This window comes from Lycium barbarum, chromosome 9, assembly GCF_019175385.1.
Source record: "Lycium barbarum isolate Lr01 chromosome 9, ASM1917538v2, whole genome shotgun sequence".
Lineage (NCBI taxonomy): Eukaryota > Viridiplantae > Streptophyta > Magnoliopsida > Solanales > Solanaceae > Lycium > Lycium barbarum.
In genome coordinates, this window is record NC_083345.1 from 101,547,608 (window position 1) to 101,568,514 (window position 20,907).

At 33.9% G+C, this 20,907-nt stretch overlaps 2 protein-coding genes across 4 annotated transcripts; one reads left to right on the forward strand and one right to left on the reverse strand.

Moving 5' to 3' along the window:
* The first annotated feature begins 883 nt into the window (after window positions 1–883).
* Window positions 884–8,247, forward strand: LOC132609192 (glycolate oxidase 1-like). 3 transcript variants are annotated; one of them, XM_060323065.1, is made up of 12 exons: window positions 885–1,041; window positions 2,773–2,933; window positions 3,064–3,188; window positions 4,505–4,551; window positions 4,690–4,767; window positions 5,485–5,609; window positions 5,956–6,022; window positions 6,115–6,177; window positions 6,266–6,335; window positions 6,788–6,888; window positions 7,513–7,617; window positions 7,713–8,247. In XM_060323065.1, the coding sequence occupies exons 2-12, from the start codon at window positions 2,782–2,784 to the stop codon at window positions 7,896–7,898; spliced, it is 1,119 nt and encodes a 372-aa protein (XP_060179048.1). In that variant the 5' UTR covers window positions 885–1,041; window positions 2,773–2,781; the 3' UTR covers window positions 7,899–8,247. The 3 variants fall into 3 exon arrangements, 2 of the variants coding, with proteins under 2 accessions (XP_060179048.1, XP_060179049.1); XM_060323066.1 differs by having other exon boundaries at window positions 888–1,041; window positions 2,770–2,933; XR_009570753.1 differs by lacking the exon at window positions 6,788–6,888 and having other exon boundaries at window positions 884–1,041; window positions 7,713–7,891.
* An 11,737-nt stretch (window positions 8,248–19,984) lies between these two features.
* Window positions 19,985–20,674, reverse strand: LOC132612078 (secreted RxLR effector protein 161-like). Its single transcript, XM_060326421.1, has one exon. The coding sequence runs from the start codon at window positions 20,672–20,674 to the stop codon at window positions 19,985–19,987; it is 690 nt and encodes a 229-aa protein (XP_060182404.1).
* Window positions 20,675–20,907: the final 233 nt, after the last annotated feature.

A 20,907-nucleotide genomic window follows, 5' to 3' on the forward strand; every position in this document is an offset into this window, starting at 1 on the left:
ATCCTTTGTAGGAACTACCCGTAATAACGAACTTTTAAAATGAATCTGTTTATCATAAAGAGATTCGTCGTTCCTGACGCTGCTTCACCTTAATTGCTATTTGAACAAATTCAAACTTGAAAATGATCTTCCTTATTCATGAAGAATGAGGGGCAAATGGATTGATCAAGAAAGATCTTTACCCAATTTATTTGACACTTTCACTTTCCGAGAGTCAAACAAGTTGTCTGACCGTAAATTTTTCATATATCTTTAAATATTTTGTGTTATAAATTATGGTTACTTATAGTACTTTTATGTAGCTTTCAAATATATAAATTTTATTTTAATTTTTTTTAAGATTCTAATTATCAAACAAATTGGGACAAAGGGAGTATGTTTTTTCAACACAAATTTATCAATTAACTATAATAGACTATTATACATTTTTCTTTTATTTTAATTCACTATGATTAAAGTCATGGATTAGGCGTAAACACTCATGATTAAATTTTTATATCTATGATCTTTGTCCACGTGATCAAACAATCCCGATTCAGTAGTTGTCTTCCCTATCCAATTATTCAGTTCCTTATCAATTCTCATTTGAAGTCTCTTCTTTAAAATAGAAACTTCTCGGTGCCTTCTACCCCTCCGTTTCAAATTATTTGTCGTATTTACTAAAGCTAATTGTCTCAAATTATTTATCATTTTAAAATCAAGGCAAAAATAATTAATTTATCTCATTTTACCTTTAGTAAAATTTTATCGTTAATTTAAATAACATATAAATAAAGTAAACATGTAATGGAGAAATTTTTTAATTTAGACATAAATAAAGGTAAAATTAGTCAAACAACTCTCCTAATTAATATTTTTTAACGGGTCATGTTAAATAAAAAAGCGATAAATAATTTGAGACGGTGGGAGTATTTACTTGGAAAAAAAAAGAGCTACTTTTGTTAAAACCCCTTTTAGGCCTCCTTTTAGGAATTCCATGCAACCCCTTTCTGCACAGTAACCACTGAACCAGAAGACAGCCAGCCAGCCACCCCCGCTCAGGTCCTTTTTTTTTTTTTTTGCTAAGATTCAGTGTTCTCTTGAAATTTTATGTTTTTAATATTAATCAGTATTTGATGTGATTGATGAGTGCTCTTTCATTAATTCCTTCTTGGGTCGGAAAACAGGGATATGAATTTGCTGGAATTTTTTTATTCTGCTTCTGTTTGTTGGGTTGGAGTGTAGTTTTTGACCTTTAATTTGGTGGTCTGGACTTTAATAGATTTCTGAAGTTCAAGAATTCATTAAAGGTTTCTGTTTTTTCAATTGTCATCTGATCACCCTTCTCCCCAAGACTCCACTTGTGAGATTACACTGAATATGTTGGGTATGTTGTTGTTGTCGTCGTCGTCGTCATCGTCTGATCACCCTTCTTGAAAAAAGAAGTTGAAATGTTTTTTAATCTGGAAAACAAAACATTTGTTGCTTAATGATTTTTAGATGAAAGAAACAATGTGTGCGGTTTTGCTTAATAATATTTAGACGAAAGAAACAATGTGTGGAGAATATCGACAACCCTGGCGAAGCCAGAATTTGAAGTTTATGAGTTTTGAATTTTATTCCTTTTTGGGCTACTAGGTTCTAAATTAATAATCTGTACGTATCCAATGGATTTTAAAGACAAATACAATACAACATTTGAACCAAAACTACTGGGCTCAGCCGAACCCGTAGCTGAAACTCTACCTTTGCCCCTGCCAACAAGATGAGTTTCACAGGCATTCAGGCATTCAGGCAAGGCAAGCTAGCTGGAGATTTGAATAATTTTTTCTTAAGCCTTAGTGGATAGAGTTACTCGATATTTGTGCTGGTGGGAGGTAATTGGCCTTTATAAAAAATTTATCCAACTTTCTATCTTAAAGAAGGGCTATGTTGCTGTTATCCACAGTTCGTTGATGTTTTGATCACAACCATTATGCCATCTTGATTGCTTAATAATGAGTGTGGTTGGTAGAATGTTTTCGCCTGATACACTGGATAGTTAAATATGGGGTATCATGTGTTTAAAACAATTGTTTTATGCCTAAATAGGCACTAAGAAAGATATCGGTTAATGGTGAAGAAGAGTAAATAGATAACTCACTTGAAGGGGTTGCTTTATTTTGTTCCTTTCCCCCCTGTATCCACTTATGGATGGCTAGATGCTGAACTGTTTAAACTGAATCGAGGGCGTAGATAAAACTGTTTGTAACTTATGGTGTTTCCTATGTTACATGCCGAGTCTATGTTGCAGATGGAAACCTTGATCAGATTATAATAGTATAAATCGTAATCTAATATCTGTAGAATTTTTGAGTGTCGATGATAGTATAATAGTTAAATAGAGCAAATAATGTGTCATTTTCTTTTTAGATGATCATATCATCTTGTACTTCTTGTTCTTTATTCTTTTCCATTTTTAACAATGCCACGGATTGGAGATGAAACTCCATGAGCATTGCAATCACTTATGACATTACACTGACAAATTTAGGTCCGTTGTTTTCCCCCCTAATTGTTGAATGTTTCATCTGCTTCAGCTTTTCTTTTGTTCATTTTCTCTTCTTTTTATTTTCTGAATTTAAACATGTCACTCTCTTTTGTTACTTTTTCTGATCTCTGAAATCATTGTTTCACATGGCTTTTTTTGGACTTTCCTGTCAAAATAAAATTAGATATTTCTCCATTTCATTCTAAATGATTTAAATACCAGCCTTTTTGATCTGAAATTGATTATGGTATTTGGTTCAGCAGAGAGCACTAATGTTCCATAAAATGGAGAGCGTTACCAATGTCATGGAGTATGAGATCCTCGCAAAGGAGAAATTACCCAAAATGATATATGACTATTATGCCTCTGGTGCAGAGGACGAATGGACACTCCAAGAGAATCGAAATGCTTTCTCTAGGATTTTGTAAGTATTTCTATAAACATGCTAATACTGTTAATATTCTGTTTACCTGATGCACTATAGAAGTGTAAAAATAGCAAGTTTGAAAAGAATTTTCTTCTATAAGCCACTGAAATTTCCTCCTTTTAAATAGGTTTAGGCCCCGCATTCTTATAGATGTAAGCAACATTGATACAAGCACAAGTGTCTTGGGATTTAAGATTTCAATGCCCATCATGGTTGCACCGACTGCAATGCAGAAAATGGCTCATCCTGAAGGTATCGCTATTGTTTCTTTGAATTATGGCAAAGAGAGCTGGCAAAGTTCCATCTACTATTAGTGATTTTGTGTTTGTGATTAAGATATGCATGTACAGCACAGACCTCTCTATAACATCCATCCAATATAACAATATGTCACTATAACGGCCAACTTTTTGGAACGGACTTTCATAGTTATGTTATATTATATGTTCTTTATAACAGCATCTCACTGTAATAGCCAAAATATATCCAGACAAACAATGTTGTTATAGAGAAGTGTGACTGTATTAGACTCATACTAGTAGAGGAGCTAGAGTCTACTGTTCTGCATCTTCTTCCTCTTTTTTATTCTGGAAGAATGATTACTGATTGATACTATGATTGTGTGCCTCATGAAAGTTTGGACCAGGAACACATGATTTATATTCTGTGCGAAACGGTCACTGAAAAGTCAGAATTTGAAATAGTTGTACATTGCTGTTTAGTATGGAATGCCGTTTTTCAGAATTACAAAGAGAAATCATTACAGATTGTTCACTTGCAAGTGCTTCACATCCTATCTTGTACCGTACAGTTGTGAGCTCTGACTTAGCACATCTCACAGAAAATATAGCAAGTGCGCTCCTTTTTATTGAGTTCTGTTTGATGCAAAAACTCTAGGGGTTCACATCAGAAGGTATAATTTGTTTGTTTTGTTCATTAGCTTTACGCTTCAGGTAGACAACTGTTTGAATTGTGGTAGCTTCAGTGAGTAGCAAATGGGAAGCTAAATAACTAGGCATAATACATAAACAGGCCCTCAAACTTGGCCTCAACTGGCAAGTATGCCCTCCAACTTTGGGTGTGCACAAGTAGGCACCTCAACTTGTACAAAGTTGAACACATAAACACAAATGCTGACGTGGCACTGATGTGGCACATAAGTTTGGAGTTGTTTAGATGATCATTTTGTAAGTTGGAGTGTTCAACTGACAAAGTGGAGGCAAGTTGAGGTGCCTACTTGTGCACACCCAAAGTTGGAGGGCATACTTGCTAGCTAAGGACAAGTTTGAAGGCTTGTTTATGTATTATGCCAAATAACTATCAACTGCAGATAAACATGGGACATGGTTTATACTGAGAATTCTTAAGATTGTAACTGATACTTGGCTGGAATAGCAGCATATTTTCTCTTATTTTTCACTAGACGGCGGGCACTTTTTGCCGCATTTCTTGTTGGAGTCTGTGTGATTTGGTTAATTCAGATATCGGAAGTTTTTTGAATTGCTCAAGTGACCATAATCTTGTCGTGACCAGCTTAGTTTGTCTTAGAATCAAATATTTTGATGCAGGAGAATATGCAACAGCGAGAGCGACATCAGCAGCTGGCACCATCATGGTTTGGACTTCTATAACCCCCACCCACCTACCCACCTAAACTGATTAAGCTTTAGCTGAGTGCTGTCCTTGTAGCCCTAAATTTCATTATTAACGTACATATCCCTGCTGTCAACTGAAATTTAGTTGGTAATTTTAGACATTATCCTCATGGGCTACTTCCAGTGTAGAAGAGGTTGCTTCAACCGGACCGGGCATTCACTTTTTCCAGCTCTATGTGAGTTTTTCTGTTCATTGTTCATATTAACTCTTATCTACTTTGTGAAGCATGGATCAAAAAGAGGAAGTGTTTTTTCTACCTTCAATGGATTTATATTGTTTCTTTTTCTGCATGTCCATTACAATTCATATTACAGATTAATATTGCTCTAGCATGCAAGTAAACGCTGTGAGAAGAGAAGAAATAAGATAAGAGATGTCTTTAAGAATTGGTTAATTAATAGCATGCAGCAATTTGAGCTACATTATAAGGAAGTTCCCCAATTATAGTGACATGCTCTACTAATTATTAAGAATATTCAATAAAATATTCTTAGTGATTCTCTTGACTTTTAGCAAACTCATTAAGAATTTTCTATGCAATACTTTTAGTGATTCTCTCCACTTTCAACATGCTGCTTCACACTTGAGGTAGTAAAGAAACTTAAGTCGCAAATCAAATCTTGGAAGTCAAGTTTAGTATGTCGGAAAAAGTAGCTGTTGAAGAAGCATTCATTTGACTAATTTTGCTAATTTCTTATGAATTGGTTCAGAAGTCTTTCGTTGTGTCTTTATTTTTGCTTTCTCAGGTTAATTTCCTTATTGTTATTTTACCTGTGCTATTGTCCCCACCTAGTCATAACTACCAGAAATTTATGCCACAACTGGTTTGACATGCTTACCATTTATCTAGAACACAACCTGCAACTCTTTAGGTTTTTATTATACATTTCAGGTGTATAAAGACAGGAATATTGTTCGGCAACTCGTGAAAAAAGCGGAAAAGGCAGGTTTTAAGGCAATTGCCCTTACTGTGGATACTCCAAGACTTGGTCGTAGGGAAGCTGATATTAAGAACAGGTATTGGGCGCAAGTATTTATTTGGAATAATTACCTTTATGAGTCGCCCTAAAAATAATAGCTGGAAGATGTATATGTTCTGTATATTAAGTATAAAATATACATACAATATACGTATTGTATACATAAATATACATATAATAGACATAGTACATACATAATCAATGTATATGTTTGTATGTTTTGGCTAGTGCTCGTAATTAATTTGGCTAACGGGCCAAAAATGAAAACAAATCCTATTTATTTTTAGCAGTTAATGATTGAAGCTTCTGATTGTTTAATTTGGTCGTCAGGTAGTTTTTTGCAGAGTTGATTAATATGGTGGTTTCCATTTGGCTTTTGACAGGTTTGTTTTACCATCTCACCTGACACTGAAGAACTTTGATGGACTGGATCTTGGAAAGATAGATAAGGTAAATGATCTTAAAATGTGACATACTCGTGACTAAAGTTTTTAAGTTGTGCAATTTTTGCTGACTCTGCACGTTGTTTATTGACCCTGCAGACTGATGACTCTGGACTTGCTTCATATGTTGCCGGGCAAGTTGATCGGTCTCTTAGCTGGAAGGTATGCTGCTTTTCTACTTTCATCGTTGATGGAATACGCGATGTATACTTATTGTCATCTGAAATGCTCTCGTGTTCAATTTGGATAGGATGTGAAATGGCTTCAGACAATAACACACTTGCCAATCCTACTGAAGGGTATCTTAACTGCAGAAGATGGTATGCCAAAATATTACTCCCTCCGTCCCAAATTTTTTGTTGTGTTTCTCTTTTACATACCCCTTAAGAAAACATTAATGAGGAGGCGATTTTGCCTATTTTACCCTTATTTATGTCTTAAGATTACTCTCTCTTCATTGAATATTTACTCTATAATTGAGGTGTTTGTAGTTTTGAAGAACAATTACTACTAAAGGTAAAATGGGAAAAATAATTAATTTTGTCTTGAACTTCTAAAATAACAAATAATTTGAGACAGCTATTTTTGGAAACCACGACAAATAATTTGAGACAGCTATTTTTGGAAACCACGACAAATAATTTGAGATAGAGGGAGTACGCAGGAACACTCCGATTTTCTTTTTCTTCTATTTCCACCTCCCCACTTTCTTTATACATCAAGTTTCTTTTGGTCGATCGCATTTAGTGATTTCTCTTCGTTGACAAGTTAGCAAGGCTAGCTGTAGAAGCTGGAGCAGCTGGTATTATTGTGTCTAACCATGGGGCTCGCCAACTTGATTATGCTCCCGCAACAATTATGGCCTTGGAAGAGGTTAGCGTTACTAGTTTGCTTAAACTATGATGCCGCACTCTGTTGCAACATATTCAAATTACATTGCTTAACTGCTATTACATTGATGTATATAACAAAGCATCTATATATCTTCTCTCCTTTCTTCTTTCCCCTTCATCTATATAAAGCATGTAGAGACTTCTCATCTCCACCAAGCGATATGCGTAGAAAAGAATATAAAAATAAACCAGTGGTGCTTTTCTCTACCATCTCTCTATGCTTCCTTCACTGCCCTTCTAAAAATGAGGCGTTGAGGTGGGGGATAAGGGGAGGAGAATATTAATTGTGTCCTAGGTGTGTGATTTTATTTTTGGCTGCTTGATCTTTTGCAAGTATCTATTGCTAATCAACGTGTTGAACCTTTAGACCGCCTCTTTTCTAGTTACTTTAATTTGAATCAAATCTTTCTTTTGATTATCTATTCTGTTGTGAGCAATGGTTTGCTTCGTTTGAGCCGTTGTCACTTAATGCAGGTAGGGGGACTGGGGCTTTTCCCCCACGACCCCCTTTAAAGGAGTGTCTCTGAGATCATGATCTCCATAAGAGTTCACATGAAATTATTTCTTGTTTTTGCTAAAATTTTTGCTTCTCAAAAACTTGCAGGTCGTCAAAGCAGTCCACGGAAGAATTCCTGTTTTTCTTGACGGTGGAATTCGCCGTGGGACAGATGTCTTTAAAGCACTGGCTCTTGGAGCATCTGGTGTATTTGTAAGTAGAATCAAATTTTACTGTGTCATTTGGAAAATAGAGATTATCTGTGTGGAGGTGCTTAGGACTGACGATTTTGCTCGATACAATTACAGATTGGAAGACCGGTTGTGTTTTCATTGGCTGTTGATGGAGAGGTAGGTGTTAGGAAAGTACTTCAGATGCTTCATGATGAGTTTGAACTGACAATGGCGTTAAGTGGTTGTCGCTCAATCAAGGAAATCACTCGTAGTCATATCACGACTCCTTGGGATCCCCCTCGCATCACACCCCGGTTATAAGCTAATCTCTCAGCTTCATGCGCGCAACCCATACTTGTTAAAAAAATAAAGTTGGCCCCTATGAGAATAATGACCATCAGTTCATCCTCTTTTATCACAGAGAAAAAAGAAAGATACAGATTTCATGTAGCACTTTCTGAATGAAAATCTATTGCATTTAGCAACTTGAAAATTGCATCAGAAGAAGATACTTGGTTCAGATTACAGCAGCAAGAGAAGTTATTAGGCAGTTCTGGGAAACGCGTATCTTGCAAAATGTAGCCTCTGAACTCTCTTTGCTAGCTGTTCCATTGATACTTTGTTTTCATGTAAGGCAACACATCATCTTTATCATATTGAATTGATACCATTGATGGTGTAAATTTTAATGGGTGGGGAGTGGATGCCGGAATTGTACTCTCTCTCGTCATGATACAATTTTTTTACGTCCCCATGTTCCCCCCCCCCCCCCCCCGCCCCCCGGGTTGACATGGGTGCAAAAAAGGGAAGAGAGAGATAAGGTTTCTCTTGCTTTTGGCATAGCGGCTTCCGGGGGGAGGATTGCATAACAGGCTATTAGCTCACTGGGAGAGTGCGTCCTTGATAATTTGTATGGTATGTGGACTGTGAGGGGTTTTAGCCGGGGGCGGCTTCACTATATGGCTAAAAGGGGTAATTTGCACGATTATCCATCAAAGGCGCTGGTCTTTATATTTTGTCCCTCAAATTGCTGGTCTTTAATTTTTTCTTTTTGCCTAAAATATTCCGAGGTTCTGGGCTCGAATCCCGGCTTAGTTAAAAAAAAAGTTGCAAGGCATGACTTCACGAAGAAGTATGTCTTATGCGACAGTCTTTGCCTTAAGGCAGAACTTAGTTACACCTTGGGAAAATTAAAAAAAAAATAAAAAAATCGTAAGACATGGCTTCGCGAAAAGTCTGCCTTGTGCAGTAGAGTTTGCCGTATACGACAGACTTTAGTTATGCCTTAGGCAAATTTATAAGGCTTGCCTTAAGGCAAACTCTGTCATATACAACAAACTTTAGTTATGCTTTAAGGCAAACTTTTCGCGAAATTTTGCCTTGCGATTTTTTTGCGGAGGTTCGAATCTAGAATCTCGGGGTATTTTCGACCACCTTTTTAAGCGAAGGATAAAAATTAAAGACTAGCAATATGAGGGCCAAAAATTAAAGACCAGCGCCTCTGCAGGGCAATCCGTGCAAAAAAAATGATAAAACAAGGGAAAAGTATATGGTGTGACCATCAGCAAAAAACAAAGCCCCATTTAAGCAAATGACCTGAGTTGGCCATTCGACCCAAATTAATGCCAAACACTAGCGGCCCAGCCATTAACTACCTGAAAAAAAAAGTAAGACTTTTTGTGGCAACTAAGTCGCCACAAAATAGTCGTCGCTAAAGGCTCGCTTACAAAAGAACATAACTATTTGTGGCAACTAAAGTCGCCACTAAAGATCGACGAAAAAACTTCATATTGAGCCTTTAAAAATTATCACAAACATGTATAATACGTGTATAATTAGTAAGTATATATTAATTATACATTTATTAAACATAAATTATGCACCAATGATACGTTTTCTAAGTATACATTTATTAAACAGAAATTATACGTAGATTATATATTTATTATACACAAATTATACAACAATGATATAATTTCTATACATATACTTTAGGATACATATTATATACGATAATGATACAGTTTTTGTACGTGTGATATATTTTTTTCTACTTATACAGTTGTGATACATATTCTATACAATAATGATATAGTTTCTATACGTATGATACATTTTCTATACATATACAATAGTGATACATATACAACAATGATACAGTTTATATACATATGCTGCAATTAGCTGAAAAATAGCTAGAAAATAAAATTATTTTGAAAAGGTTAAAAAATGACTTTTAAGATTCTTGGGTCATCAAGTGTCAATAATTTCACCCGGATGCCCATTTGTGTCCTTTTCCCATAAAACAATGGCTTGGGGGGCCCAACTTTTGAGGGGCCCATTTTTTCTTAAACATGTATATTAAAGGGCAATTCGCGCAGAATTGCCCTTCTTTTGGGATGGTCTTTAAATTTTACCCCTCATATTTGAAATTTTTAAATTTTGCCCTTCGGCTAAAACCCATAGATTCCAGGTTCGAACCCCCACTCAGTCAAAAATTTTAAAAAAATTCGCAAGGCACAATTTAAATTTCGCTATGCCCCCACCGGCATACACTTGTTAAGGAATTATCAAAGTTATGCCGGACCCGGCATACTTATGCCTTATGGGCAGACTTGGCATAAGTATGCCGGGTCCGGCATAACTTTGCTAATTCCTTCACAAGTTTATGCCGGATCCGGCATACTTATGGACAAATTTTTAATGGACAAACTTTTAGTTAAGTTTTAACTAAAAGTCTTTTTCTAGTTATGCCTTATGGGGCAAACTTTTAGTTAAGGCATAACTAAAAGTATGCCCCATAAGGCATAACTTTTCCTTAAGACATAGACTTTGTTTTATAAGACAAACTTTTAATTATGCCTTAAGGAAAAGTTCCGCCTTATGGGGCATACTTTTAATTGTGTCTTAACTAAAATTCTGCCCCATAAGGTATAACTAGGAAAAGACTTTTAAGTTTGTCCATAAGTATGTCGGACCTGGCATAAACTTGTTAAGGAATTACCAAAGTTATGCCGGACCCGGCATACTTATACCAAGTCTGCCCATAAGGCATAAGTATGCCGGGTCCGGCATAACTTTGGTAATTCCTTCACAAGTGTATGCCGGGTCCGGCATACACGCGACCCAAACTTTGCCTTGCATTTTTTTTTTAAATTTATGCTTGAGCGGGGGTTCGAACCCAGAACTTCAGATTTCTACGTGAATGCTCAGGGTTGCAACGCAAAGGGCAAAAATTAAAGACCAGTAATATGAGGGTATAATTTAAAGACCACAAATATGGGGGGCAAAATTTAAAGACCACCCCAAAAAAAGGGCAATCCGCGCAAAAAAATGTATATTAAAAAAGGATTCTGTGTACTATTAAATTTGAAGAAATATATTTTGAAAAAAAGTACAATAAGTTTTTACCTTTTAATGTGGAACCGTTCCAATAATTAGGGAATGAAATAATTTTTAGGGAATTATTTTCTTACATGGGTATTTGGGTACTAATTTTATTTCCTCATTTATTGTAACACCCTAAATTTATTATTGGCATTTAAATAATCTTACTCTTATAGTAAATACTTTTTGTTATTTTTCTTGAGTTTAAAATTTTAGGTTTTGTTTGAAAAAAATAAAATTTAGACTTGTCATATTCATTAGGTCTTGAAGTCCATTAGTTGGACCCATTTGATAAAAATAGTAGGATAAAGTACGTATATATACATATTAAGGAGAAATATTTAGGAAACATGACGATAGTTTTCTATTTACAAAACATAACATTACAAATCCTATAACAAACATACTTTTTAAAAATATATATATATATATATATTTAATTTATTTTAAAAAAAATATATTTTTTAATTTATTTATTTATTTTTCACTCAAAAATTTATGTATGAAGGTTGTATGAAATGTGTATATCTCGCTCAAGGCTTAAAAAGTTCGCTAAAAATTGAGTGTATGAAAACTGTATGAAATGTGTATATCTCGTTCAAGGCTTAACAAAATCACCTCAAAATTGTATGTATGAAAACAAAATGAAATTTGTATCTCGCTCAAGACTTAGAATTTCGCTAACATTTTCGTGTATAAAGTTCGTATTAGATTTCTTTAAAATTAATATAACTACAATAACATTGTATACAACTTTGATACATCATTCAAGACTTAAAATAATTGCTTAAATTTTTGTGTATGAAATGTGTATATCTTGCTCAAGGCTTAAAAATTCGCTCAAATTTTGTGTATGTAAAACATATGAAATTTGTATATCTCAATCAAGTCTTAAACATTACGCTCAAAATTTTATGTATGAGAATGGTATAAAATGTGTATATCTCGCTTAAGACTTAGAATTTCATTCACATTTTGTGTATGAAAAACTATATTAAAAATTTTGCTTACACATACAGCTTTCATACACAAAATATTGATGTAATTTTTTAAGCCTTTGAGCCAAAAATAAAAATAAAAATTTAAGTTTACAATATTTTTTTTTAAAAAAAAATAATTCTGAAAATAAAATAAAAAATGAAAAATATATGAAAATTCGTCATATTTTGTAAAATATCGTTATGTTTTGTAAATAAGGAAAACTATCATCACGTTTCGTAAATATTTCTCCTTAACATGTATATATATGTAATTTTCCCAAAGTGGTATTAGCTTTCTACCTCAAAGAAAAAAAGACCATATCTTTCACCACCACTCTCTACTTGTTCTTCTCATAAGTCCTAATCCTCCATTAGAGATCTCAATCCACATAAGTTACTTTTCAAATATCGTCAAGATCCTTCTAGTTTTCATCCTTTGAATATATTTTGAAATGTTACCACCAAGAATCAAGATAGGTTAAGCCTTGTTTTGAAAACCCTAAGCTTTGGGTTTGTGAAAAAGCTCAATAAATCTTGGAGTTAATTCCTTGGATGGTCACCCAAGTTTAGGGAATTTCCTACAAAAGTCATTTTTGTTTCATTTAGGACAATAAGATCACTCAAATATCACTATTTTCCTCAAAAGTACTTAAACACCTCAAAAGCCGCATTCTCTCCTAGTTGGCATGCCATGTCACTAAAGCCCCATTTTTTTTTATTTTAATAATAGACATATTTAACTCATCAAACTCATTTAATCAAATTCATATTTTATACCCAATTAAATATCACATGGTTAAAAAGCGACAAAAGAATCAAACCATACTTTTTATTAAGCCACCTTTTCAAATTTAAATTCTTTTTAATCTCGATTCAAACATATTATCTTTCAATTTAAATTAAAGTTCAAGTAATTTAATCTTTCTATTCAAATTCAAGTTTTTAAATAGCATATTTTTTTCCACATTAAACATATTCTTTCCACATTAAAATATAATTACACAGATAACACAAAAATTACATTCGTATTGGTTTAACTTTTAAAAAAATCTAATTAAATCGTATATTTAAAAAATAAAGTTAGTGTAAATTTTTTCTCTTTATTTTTAGCTATCTATTCTTATATTATATATGTAGTGTGCAATTTTTGGCATTCTCATTTTCATACCATCGAGGTCTTTTTAATTCTCATGCAAAAGGTATAGAATTTTCATTACTATAATACTTATTTTAAAATATTATATTTTAACTCTTATTTTTTATTTTTAAATATTATATTATTAGTCTTATATGAAATATAATATATTCTAATTTATTTCATGTTATGATTATTCCAACTTGTCATATTAATACCTAGCAATATATTAAACTAAAGCTCTAAACAATTTTTTTTATATTTAAATTTTAACTTTTAATACTAATCTATAGATTTAAAAAAATTATCTATTTTAATTCTAATTCATATAGATTACATGCTAGTTTGTTCCTTTGCTGCTTTTTAACCGGGTCATATTTGATTAGATATAAAATATGAATTTGATTAAATGAGTTTAATGAGTTAAATAAGTCTATTATTAAAAAAATATGGGGCTCTAATGACGTGGCATGCCAACTAAGAGAGAAGGAGGTTTTTGAGGTGTTTAGTATTTTTTGAGGAAAATAGTGATACTTGAATGACTTTATTGTCCTAAATGAAACAAAAGTGACTTTTATAAGAAATTTTCTAAACTTGGGTGATCATTCAAGGAATTAACTCTAAATCTTGTGGTAAGCTTGTTATTCCACTTTTTTTTTTTTTTGGGTGAAATATTCAAGTTTTTGTTAGAGATATGAAACCTTGAAGTAAGACAATTTAATCCCGTTTTTGGAGCTGGTAGCAATTAGTATTATGACCATAACTTTTTATGTATAATGTGAAATTAGGTGATTCTAAAGGCTGTGAAAAGATAAGAAAATTACCCACAACTTTCATGTTTTGCAAAAATCCTAATTCCTCTGTTTACTATATCAAAAATGGGCCGCAGTGCATCACATTGCTGCTGTTCAGATTTTTTTTACTTAAAAACTGGCGATAATGGTGAACCATTTAGCCCCATTTTGTTCGTCATTGTTATATCCCGTATTTTTGAACGTCAGATTATTTGCTGAGGTGGGACCCACACATCGAGATTTTTTTGGGACATCTGAAAATTCATATGAATCACATATGAGAAGTTAAACACGACTCAAGAAGGACCCTTGGGCCAAATCAAAGTGGAAGTCCTCCAACCGAATATTTTTAAGAAAACGTTTTCGGGTGATCTGACTTCAAGGGGCAAAAACGGTATTATAAGTTTGGAATTTGGAAAAGTACCAAGAAATAGAAGTTGTAGATAATTGATTTAACTTTCCAACCATATGTCGTGGGTGCCCAGGTGACGTCGGTACAAGGAGATATGAACGTTTTAAGGTCGAAAGGTCAGTGGGCTAGGCCCAACTCGGGACCAAACCGAGTTGGCCCAAAACAATAAAAAAAAAATAATAAGGCCCAAATTTGTGAGGCCCAACCGGCCATGGTTATGGCCCAAGCCCATATTAAATAAAATTTGGTCAATAAATAAGATGACTAAGTCATCTTTATCACACAACCTCTAGAATATTCAAGAAGTTGAAGAACAAGAAAGAGAAGGAGAAAAGTTGAAGGCCATTTCGGCCAAGGGTAAATTTCCAAGGAAAAATTGATAAAAATTCTTCAAAAATCAATCCCTACCAAGTAAAGGGTGCTTAACAAGGTGAAGTTGTTGTTGGAGCAAGAAAGATTCAAAATCATACAAATTGCCAAGTTGTAGTCAAGTGAGAAGTTGAAGAAGAAAGGTGAGTTTTGATCTTTCTTTATGTGTTATGAATGGTTTATATGTGTTGTAGTATGTTAAAATGGATGAAATTCATGAAAGAGATAAAAATAGGGGTGTGGCCGTGAGGTATGGAACATGTATATGTGTGTAGAAATTGTGTTTTAATTAATTTATCTAGTGTTTGGTTGTTATTGTTGTGAATGATATATGGAAAATGGAAGTTGAATAAATTTGGAGAGGTTGTAGTGTGTATGCTTGATGTTGGCCGTGTAGTTGTAGAGTAATATGGAAGAAAATTAGTCAATTCTATTTAATGTTTTGGTTGTAGTTGAATTGTGGATGCTAGATTGCTAATGAATGCATAATAATCTTGTGAAGTTGAAGTAGGTGGAGGTTTGTTTTAGAAGTTATGTGAATTGAATGTAATGTTCTTGCATGCATGGAAGGTAATGTGGTTAGTATGATGTTGTTGGAATATAGATCATGAGGTTGTGATTGTTTTCATTAAAGTTAGAAAGTTTTTGGAAGAAGTAGTAAGTTGATTGAATATGGAAGTTGTTAGTATTGTTGTTGTTGGAATTGTGGTTGATATTTTGGCCGGGTTTGAATTCCCGGGATTGTTGTTGATTGAAATTAGCCAAGTTGAACTTGGTGGGATGGAGTATTTATAGGGGAAGTGCTGCCGAAATTTCGGTAGCCAAATGTTTCCTTAAGAATTCAACTCTAAGTATCCTAACAAGAGTTTTGGTAAACATGACCAATTTGCAGATTTTGACGAGATTGCAACGTGAATTTGGAGTAGCAATAGGAGCGGAAAGAGGTATGTAAGGTTTCACCCTTCTTTATATGGCATGTCTTAGACGTAATAAGTTGGGTACGCGCCTCGGGGACAACTCTCTTCCCCGGAATCCGCATCCAAAGTTTTCCACTTTTTGTTCAATAGAATTGAACTAGAAAGTGTGCAAATGATGGAAAGACCTCTTAAACCCCTAGAACTTGCATAAGTGGGACCCGATTACCCTAGGACCCTCACAAGTAATGACATGACACGTAATATATGTAAATCATATACGTCACCCCATCCGGCCCGAGAGTAGCGGGCCCACTTACGGAGCACAAACTACAATGTTATATTAATCGTGTTTTGAACATAGTATATATATATATATATATATATATATATATATATATATATATATATATATATATATATATATGCATAAAACCAGTGCAAACTTATGTATGTTTATTAGCAATATAAAATATATATATTATCACTACCCAAACACAACTACATACACATAGATACACTATAATCCAAAGTGTTGCGCACGGGCATGCGCCATCTAGTAAATATATAGAAGTTAGATCATGACTGTCACGACCCGTCTAGGGGCCGTGACGAGAACCCGATACTTGTATCGTTTTTAAAGGTAAAACGATAGACAAGGGGTGCCCGGTACAAGTATCGGGTACTCGTCACGGCCCCTAGACGGGTCGTGACAGTCATGATCTAACTTCTATATATTTACTAGATGGCGCATGCCCGTGCGCAACACTTTGGATTATAGTGTATCTATGTGTATGTAGTTGTGTTTGGGTAGTGATAATATATATATTTTATATTGCTAATAAACATACATAAGTTTGCACTGGTTTTATGCATATATATATATATATATATATACTATGTTCAAAACACGATTAATATAACATTGTAGTTTGTGCTCCGTATCCAAAACTTTATTATATTAGTGTTTGCTACGAGTAGAAAGTTTGCAAAAATTTATTAATACTTTTTAAAAGAGAAGACTTGTTTAAAAGGAAACTATTTTCCTCTCTTTGAGACAAAACAATAGCAATATTTAAGCATCAGTTGATTCTTTGAATTTTAATTCGATTAATTTAAAAGTGTAAAATATTCTATTGTTAATGTATGTAGATTGGACCTAAACAATACTTATTATTTTTTATCAAATTTTGATTTGAATAATTCTAATTCAAATTATTAAATTAATTTTACATGTTTAGAACGAAACAAAGTAGAAATTTGATTTTCTATTTAAACGAAGAACTACTATTTTTCAATTTTTGGTGAATATTCTTGGTTTAGCTTATTTTACTTATCATGTTGTCTTTTGCACGTTTTTTCTAAGGAAACGTCAATTAGAATTATAATTTGATTAATTTACCTTATTTATTATTTGATCTCCATTTAATATTATTTTTTATTTTACGACATTAATCTCTTTTCACATTTATTAAAGTAAGAATAAAAATTAAAAAGTAATTAAATTCTATCTTATTTTAAAATATAAATATTTTAAGTATATGTATTTTAGTAAACATAACAAATAAATGACATGGCGGAATAGCAAATACAACAGTTAAATATCTAGATTAGATCTCAGGCTAATATAAGAAAACAAAGGAAATTGTATGGTTTGGCTACTTAACCTTTTGAAGAAAAGTAATAATATGGGGTCCACGTTTTTTGTTGTACAATAATTTCATTTGCTCTCACTAATGGGTTGATACGCATGTGGCAATGAATCCACCGTTATTGACTTAATGGGGATACTTTGGGAATTACATGAATATTGTTTGATTTTTTAATATGGGGTGCACGTTTTTTTTTTCTTTTCACATGAGTTGGAGGTGGACGACGAAACCACCCCCAATTCATGCTTCTAATATAGTAAAAAAACTCTAGACCTTAAGTGAGTATCTCATTATGTATTTAAGGTACAAAAGACACTTATAAAAGCTAAGGAAGTCGACATATTTGCTTGATCGTTACTTTGGGGATTTATAACTTCTTGATGTTTGTTTGAGCTTTAGAAGCACTAAAGCTCAAAGGTTTGCACATATTCTTGAATTTCACATTTTATTTAGTTGAAGTATTTTGAATATCTTAAGCTTGGGTAAAACGTGTCTTTACTTTAAAGTCAAATCATACATTTTGTCATGAGGTTTGTGTGTTTAGTGTAATATTGAGTTGCTTTGGTCTTCTTGTGCTATTTATATCACATGACCGAGCCACCCAATAAGTCTTTTTATATGCGTTATTATAATGAATTCGGGTCAATTTTTCAAAACTGAATAATTACTAAAAAGTTCACCAATTAAAAGTCTACATGTAAGAGCTAGTCTCAACTCTTTCAAATCAAGTCAACTCATAAGCAAATTACTTTAGTGATTATGCTATGAAAATTGATGAAGTATGGCCGAGCTAGTATTTTCACCTAAGAGGTTTAAAAATATGAAGAAATCAAGAGGATTCAACATCTATTATATATACATAAAAAAATAATTTTAATCTTAAATATACTATATAATTTTTCTCTGAGGGGGTTCATCTACGTACCTAGCTCCGCCCTTGATTTCCTAGTCAATCTTCTATATTCAAACACGTCAAATTGATAATGTGGTCTCTTCATGCATGAAAGATAAAACTGAATGCGGATTATAGTGTCACCACTCATACGGGAGGATTATCATGATCATTTTGTGTGTCATCTGTAACCACTATATGTCATTGATCCTATGGTTCGACCATGCGAAATTGTAAAGTAGGTAAGCAAAAGTGATTCATCTTTATTTTACTGCCTCGTCGATCGCCTTCCCTTGCTCAATATGTGTTACATTCTTTTGATTGAACGGAAATTTACAAGGAAGATATCCTATGCCCCTTAAAGAAAGCAGAAAAGAAAAAAGAAATCAGACATATATACATGCTATCTAAAATGGGTGAATACATCAATTATCTAAACCTCTAAGGAGGAAAAAAGAATTCCTCACCACCGTTATGACTAGGGGCGTCAATGATTCGATTTAGCCGACTATCTTGAGAAATTTATAGCATATCGCTTTTTCGATTACTCAATTATGTATAATCTATTAGTAAAATAGAGAACAATATAGATCAGTTACTCAGAAAACAAGAAAACAAATTATGAAATCACAGTTGTGTCGTGACGAGCCACTGTCTTGAAAGTGATTTCCGGACCGATCACGGTGCAAATCGTTTAGTTCGGTGCGCTCCCCAAGGTTCCATGACAACTCCCAAACACCTGCACTGGTGGTTGGAAGTATAGAGCTTGCAGAAACAGTTGCCCAGAAACGACGAAGAATATTAGTTTTTATGTAGAAGAGAAGTCGATGTGTTGTCAAGAAATCTGTAAACCTCGTTTTATAGGTAGATGAAAATAGAGTCAAGAATCAGAAACGTTGGTTAACGTTCAGAAAATAATTATGCCAATAAATCTGAATAATGGAGGAAAATAATTATTGACATTAACTGTTGAATAATGGACCACTTAATTCAGAGGTTACAAATTTGCACAAAAAATTCCATACAATGAATCAACACATATTTGGGTAATTTCTGGTAAGGATGTATTTGGAAAATTTCGAATAAGCCTAAAATATCAAAAAATAATATTTTGCAATACTAGAATTAATTTGGGCCTGACGTCTGGGGGGGTGGGGGGGGGGGGTGGGTGGCAAATTCATCAATTTTGCCTACGGAGCCCAATTCTCATGTGCGCGAGGCCCATTTCTTGTTTTAGCCCATTTACTAACCCAATAACACACAATTCAATATAAGGAGGAAAGAAAGACTTTCCTCCACCTATGTAGGACATTTACACTTTATAGAGGAGAAAAGATGAGTAAGGAAAAAAGGAACCACAAAGAAACTTTGGCTTTGCATTACCAACAAAGAATTGACTAGAATAACAATACATAACTGTCACAATCCCCCACTAATGCAAAGATAAAGAATAGGAATAATTTCTGGGCAAAAGAAGGAACATGTACTTAAGTGTCAATATCTTTCGATTTGAATTAACACATAGTGAAATGAAGCAACAACAAATATCCAAAAAGTGAAGTACTCTTGAACTAAATGGACATGAGTTGAGAACCCCACAACACATACTATATCCTTAGTTTATGCAAACTCCGCGATACTCACAAAAGTGCTTTATTGGTCATGCACACACCTTGGGTCTAATGAGTGCTTTAGAAAGATGGCCTAAGTCTTTCATAAAAGGCGACTACACCTTTACACTCACGTATGTGATTCCATCAAGTCTATCTCATAGACCACCTTAAGGCTATGGAATCATTAAGAACAAAAAGCTCAACCTTATAAACACCACTACACGCCATAGGGATAGGAAATTTAGTGTTTATTGATGGACTATATGGCCTCATTTGACCACAAACGGGTATCCACCATATTACCCCAATCCATAGGCTTTAGCCCCATCACCCTCGACGTTTCAAGGATCATTTTCCTCGCTAAACCCTTGGTTAAAGGATTCGCCAAATTTCTTTCGGACCTTACATATTCCAAGGAGATAACACCATGTTTCAACAACTGTTTAACTACACCATGTCTGATGCGAATATGTCTCCTTTTTCCATTGTATACACTATTATTAGCAATCCCAATTGCCGCCTGTGAGTCATAATGTAAGGAGACTGGTGAAGCTTGTCTTCCCCACAATGGCACATCTGCCAAAAGGTTTCTCAACCACTCAGCTTCTTGCCCTGCCAACTCAAGAGCAATAAACTCAGACTCCATAGTAGAACGTGCTATACAAATCTGTTTTGAGGACTTCCATGAAATAGCACCTGCACCCAAAGTAAACACATAGCCCCCAGTGGAGCTAACTTCATCATTGTTAGTTACCCAGTTTGCATCACAAAAACCTTCTAAAACAGCAGGAAATTTATTAAAATGCAAACACCAATCCATAGTACCTCTCAAATAACTTAAGAAACGATGAAGAGCATTCCAGTGTTCACTACTGGGATTATGAGTATATCTACTCAATCTACTAACAGCATACGCTATATCAGGCCGAGTATAGTTCATGAGAAACATTACACTCCCAATTATTTTAGCATATTCAGTTTGAGAAACACTAGATTATTTATTCTTTTTCAAGTGTATGCTAGGATCATAAGGAGTTCTTACAGGAGCAACATCAAAACAATCAAACTTCTTCAACATTTTCTCAATGTAATGAGACTGACAAAAAGAAAAGCCATTAATAGTTCTTTTGATTTTAATGCCTAAAATCACATTTGCTTCTCCAAGGTCTTTCATTTCAAACT

Bases quoted from the DNA above. Each gene is read 5' to 3' on its own strand.
- LOC132609192 (XM_060323065.1), top strand. From the start codon at position 2,782: ATGTTCCATAAAATGGAGAGCGTTACCAATGTCATGGAGTATGAGATC. The intron at 2,934-3,063 runs GTAAGTATTTCT...CCTTTTAAATAG, and splicing joins AATGCTTTCTCTAGGATTTT to GTTTAGGCCCCGCATTCTTA. The intron at 6,178-6,265 runs GTATGCTGCTTT...CAATTTGGATAG, and splicing joins ATCGGTCTCTTAGCTGGAAG to GATGTGAAATGGCTTCAGAC.
- LOC132612078 (XM_060326421.1), bottom strand. From the start codon at position 20,674: ATGTTTCTCATGAACTATACTCGGCCTGATATAGCGTATGCTGTTAGT.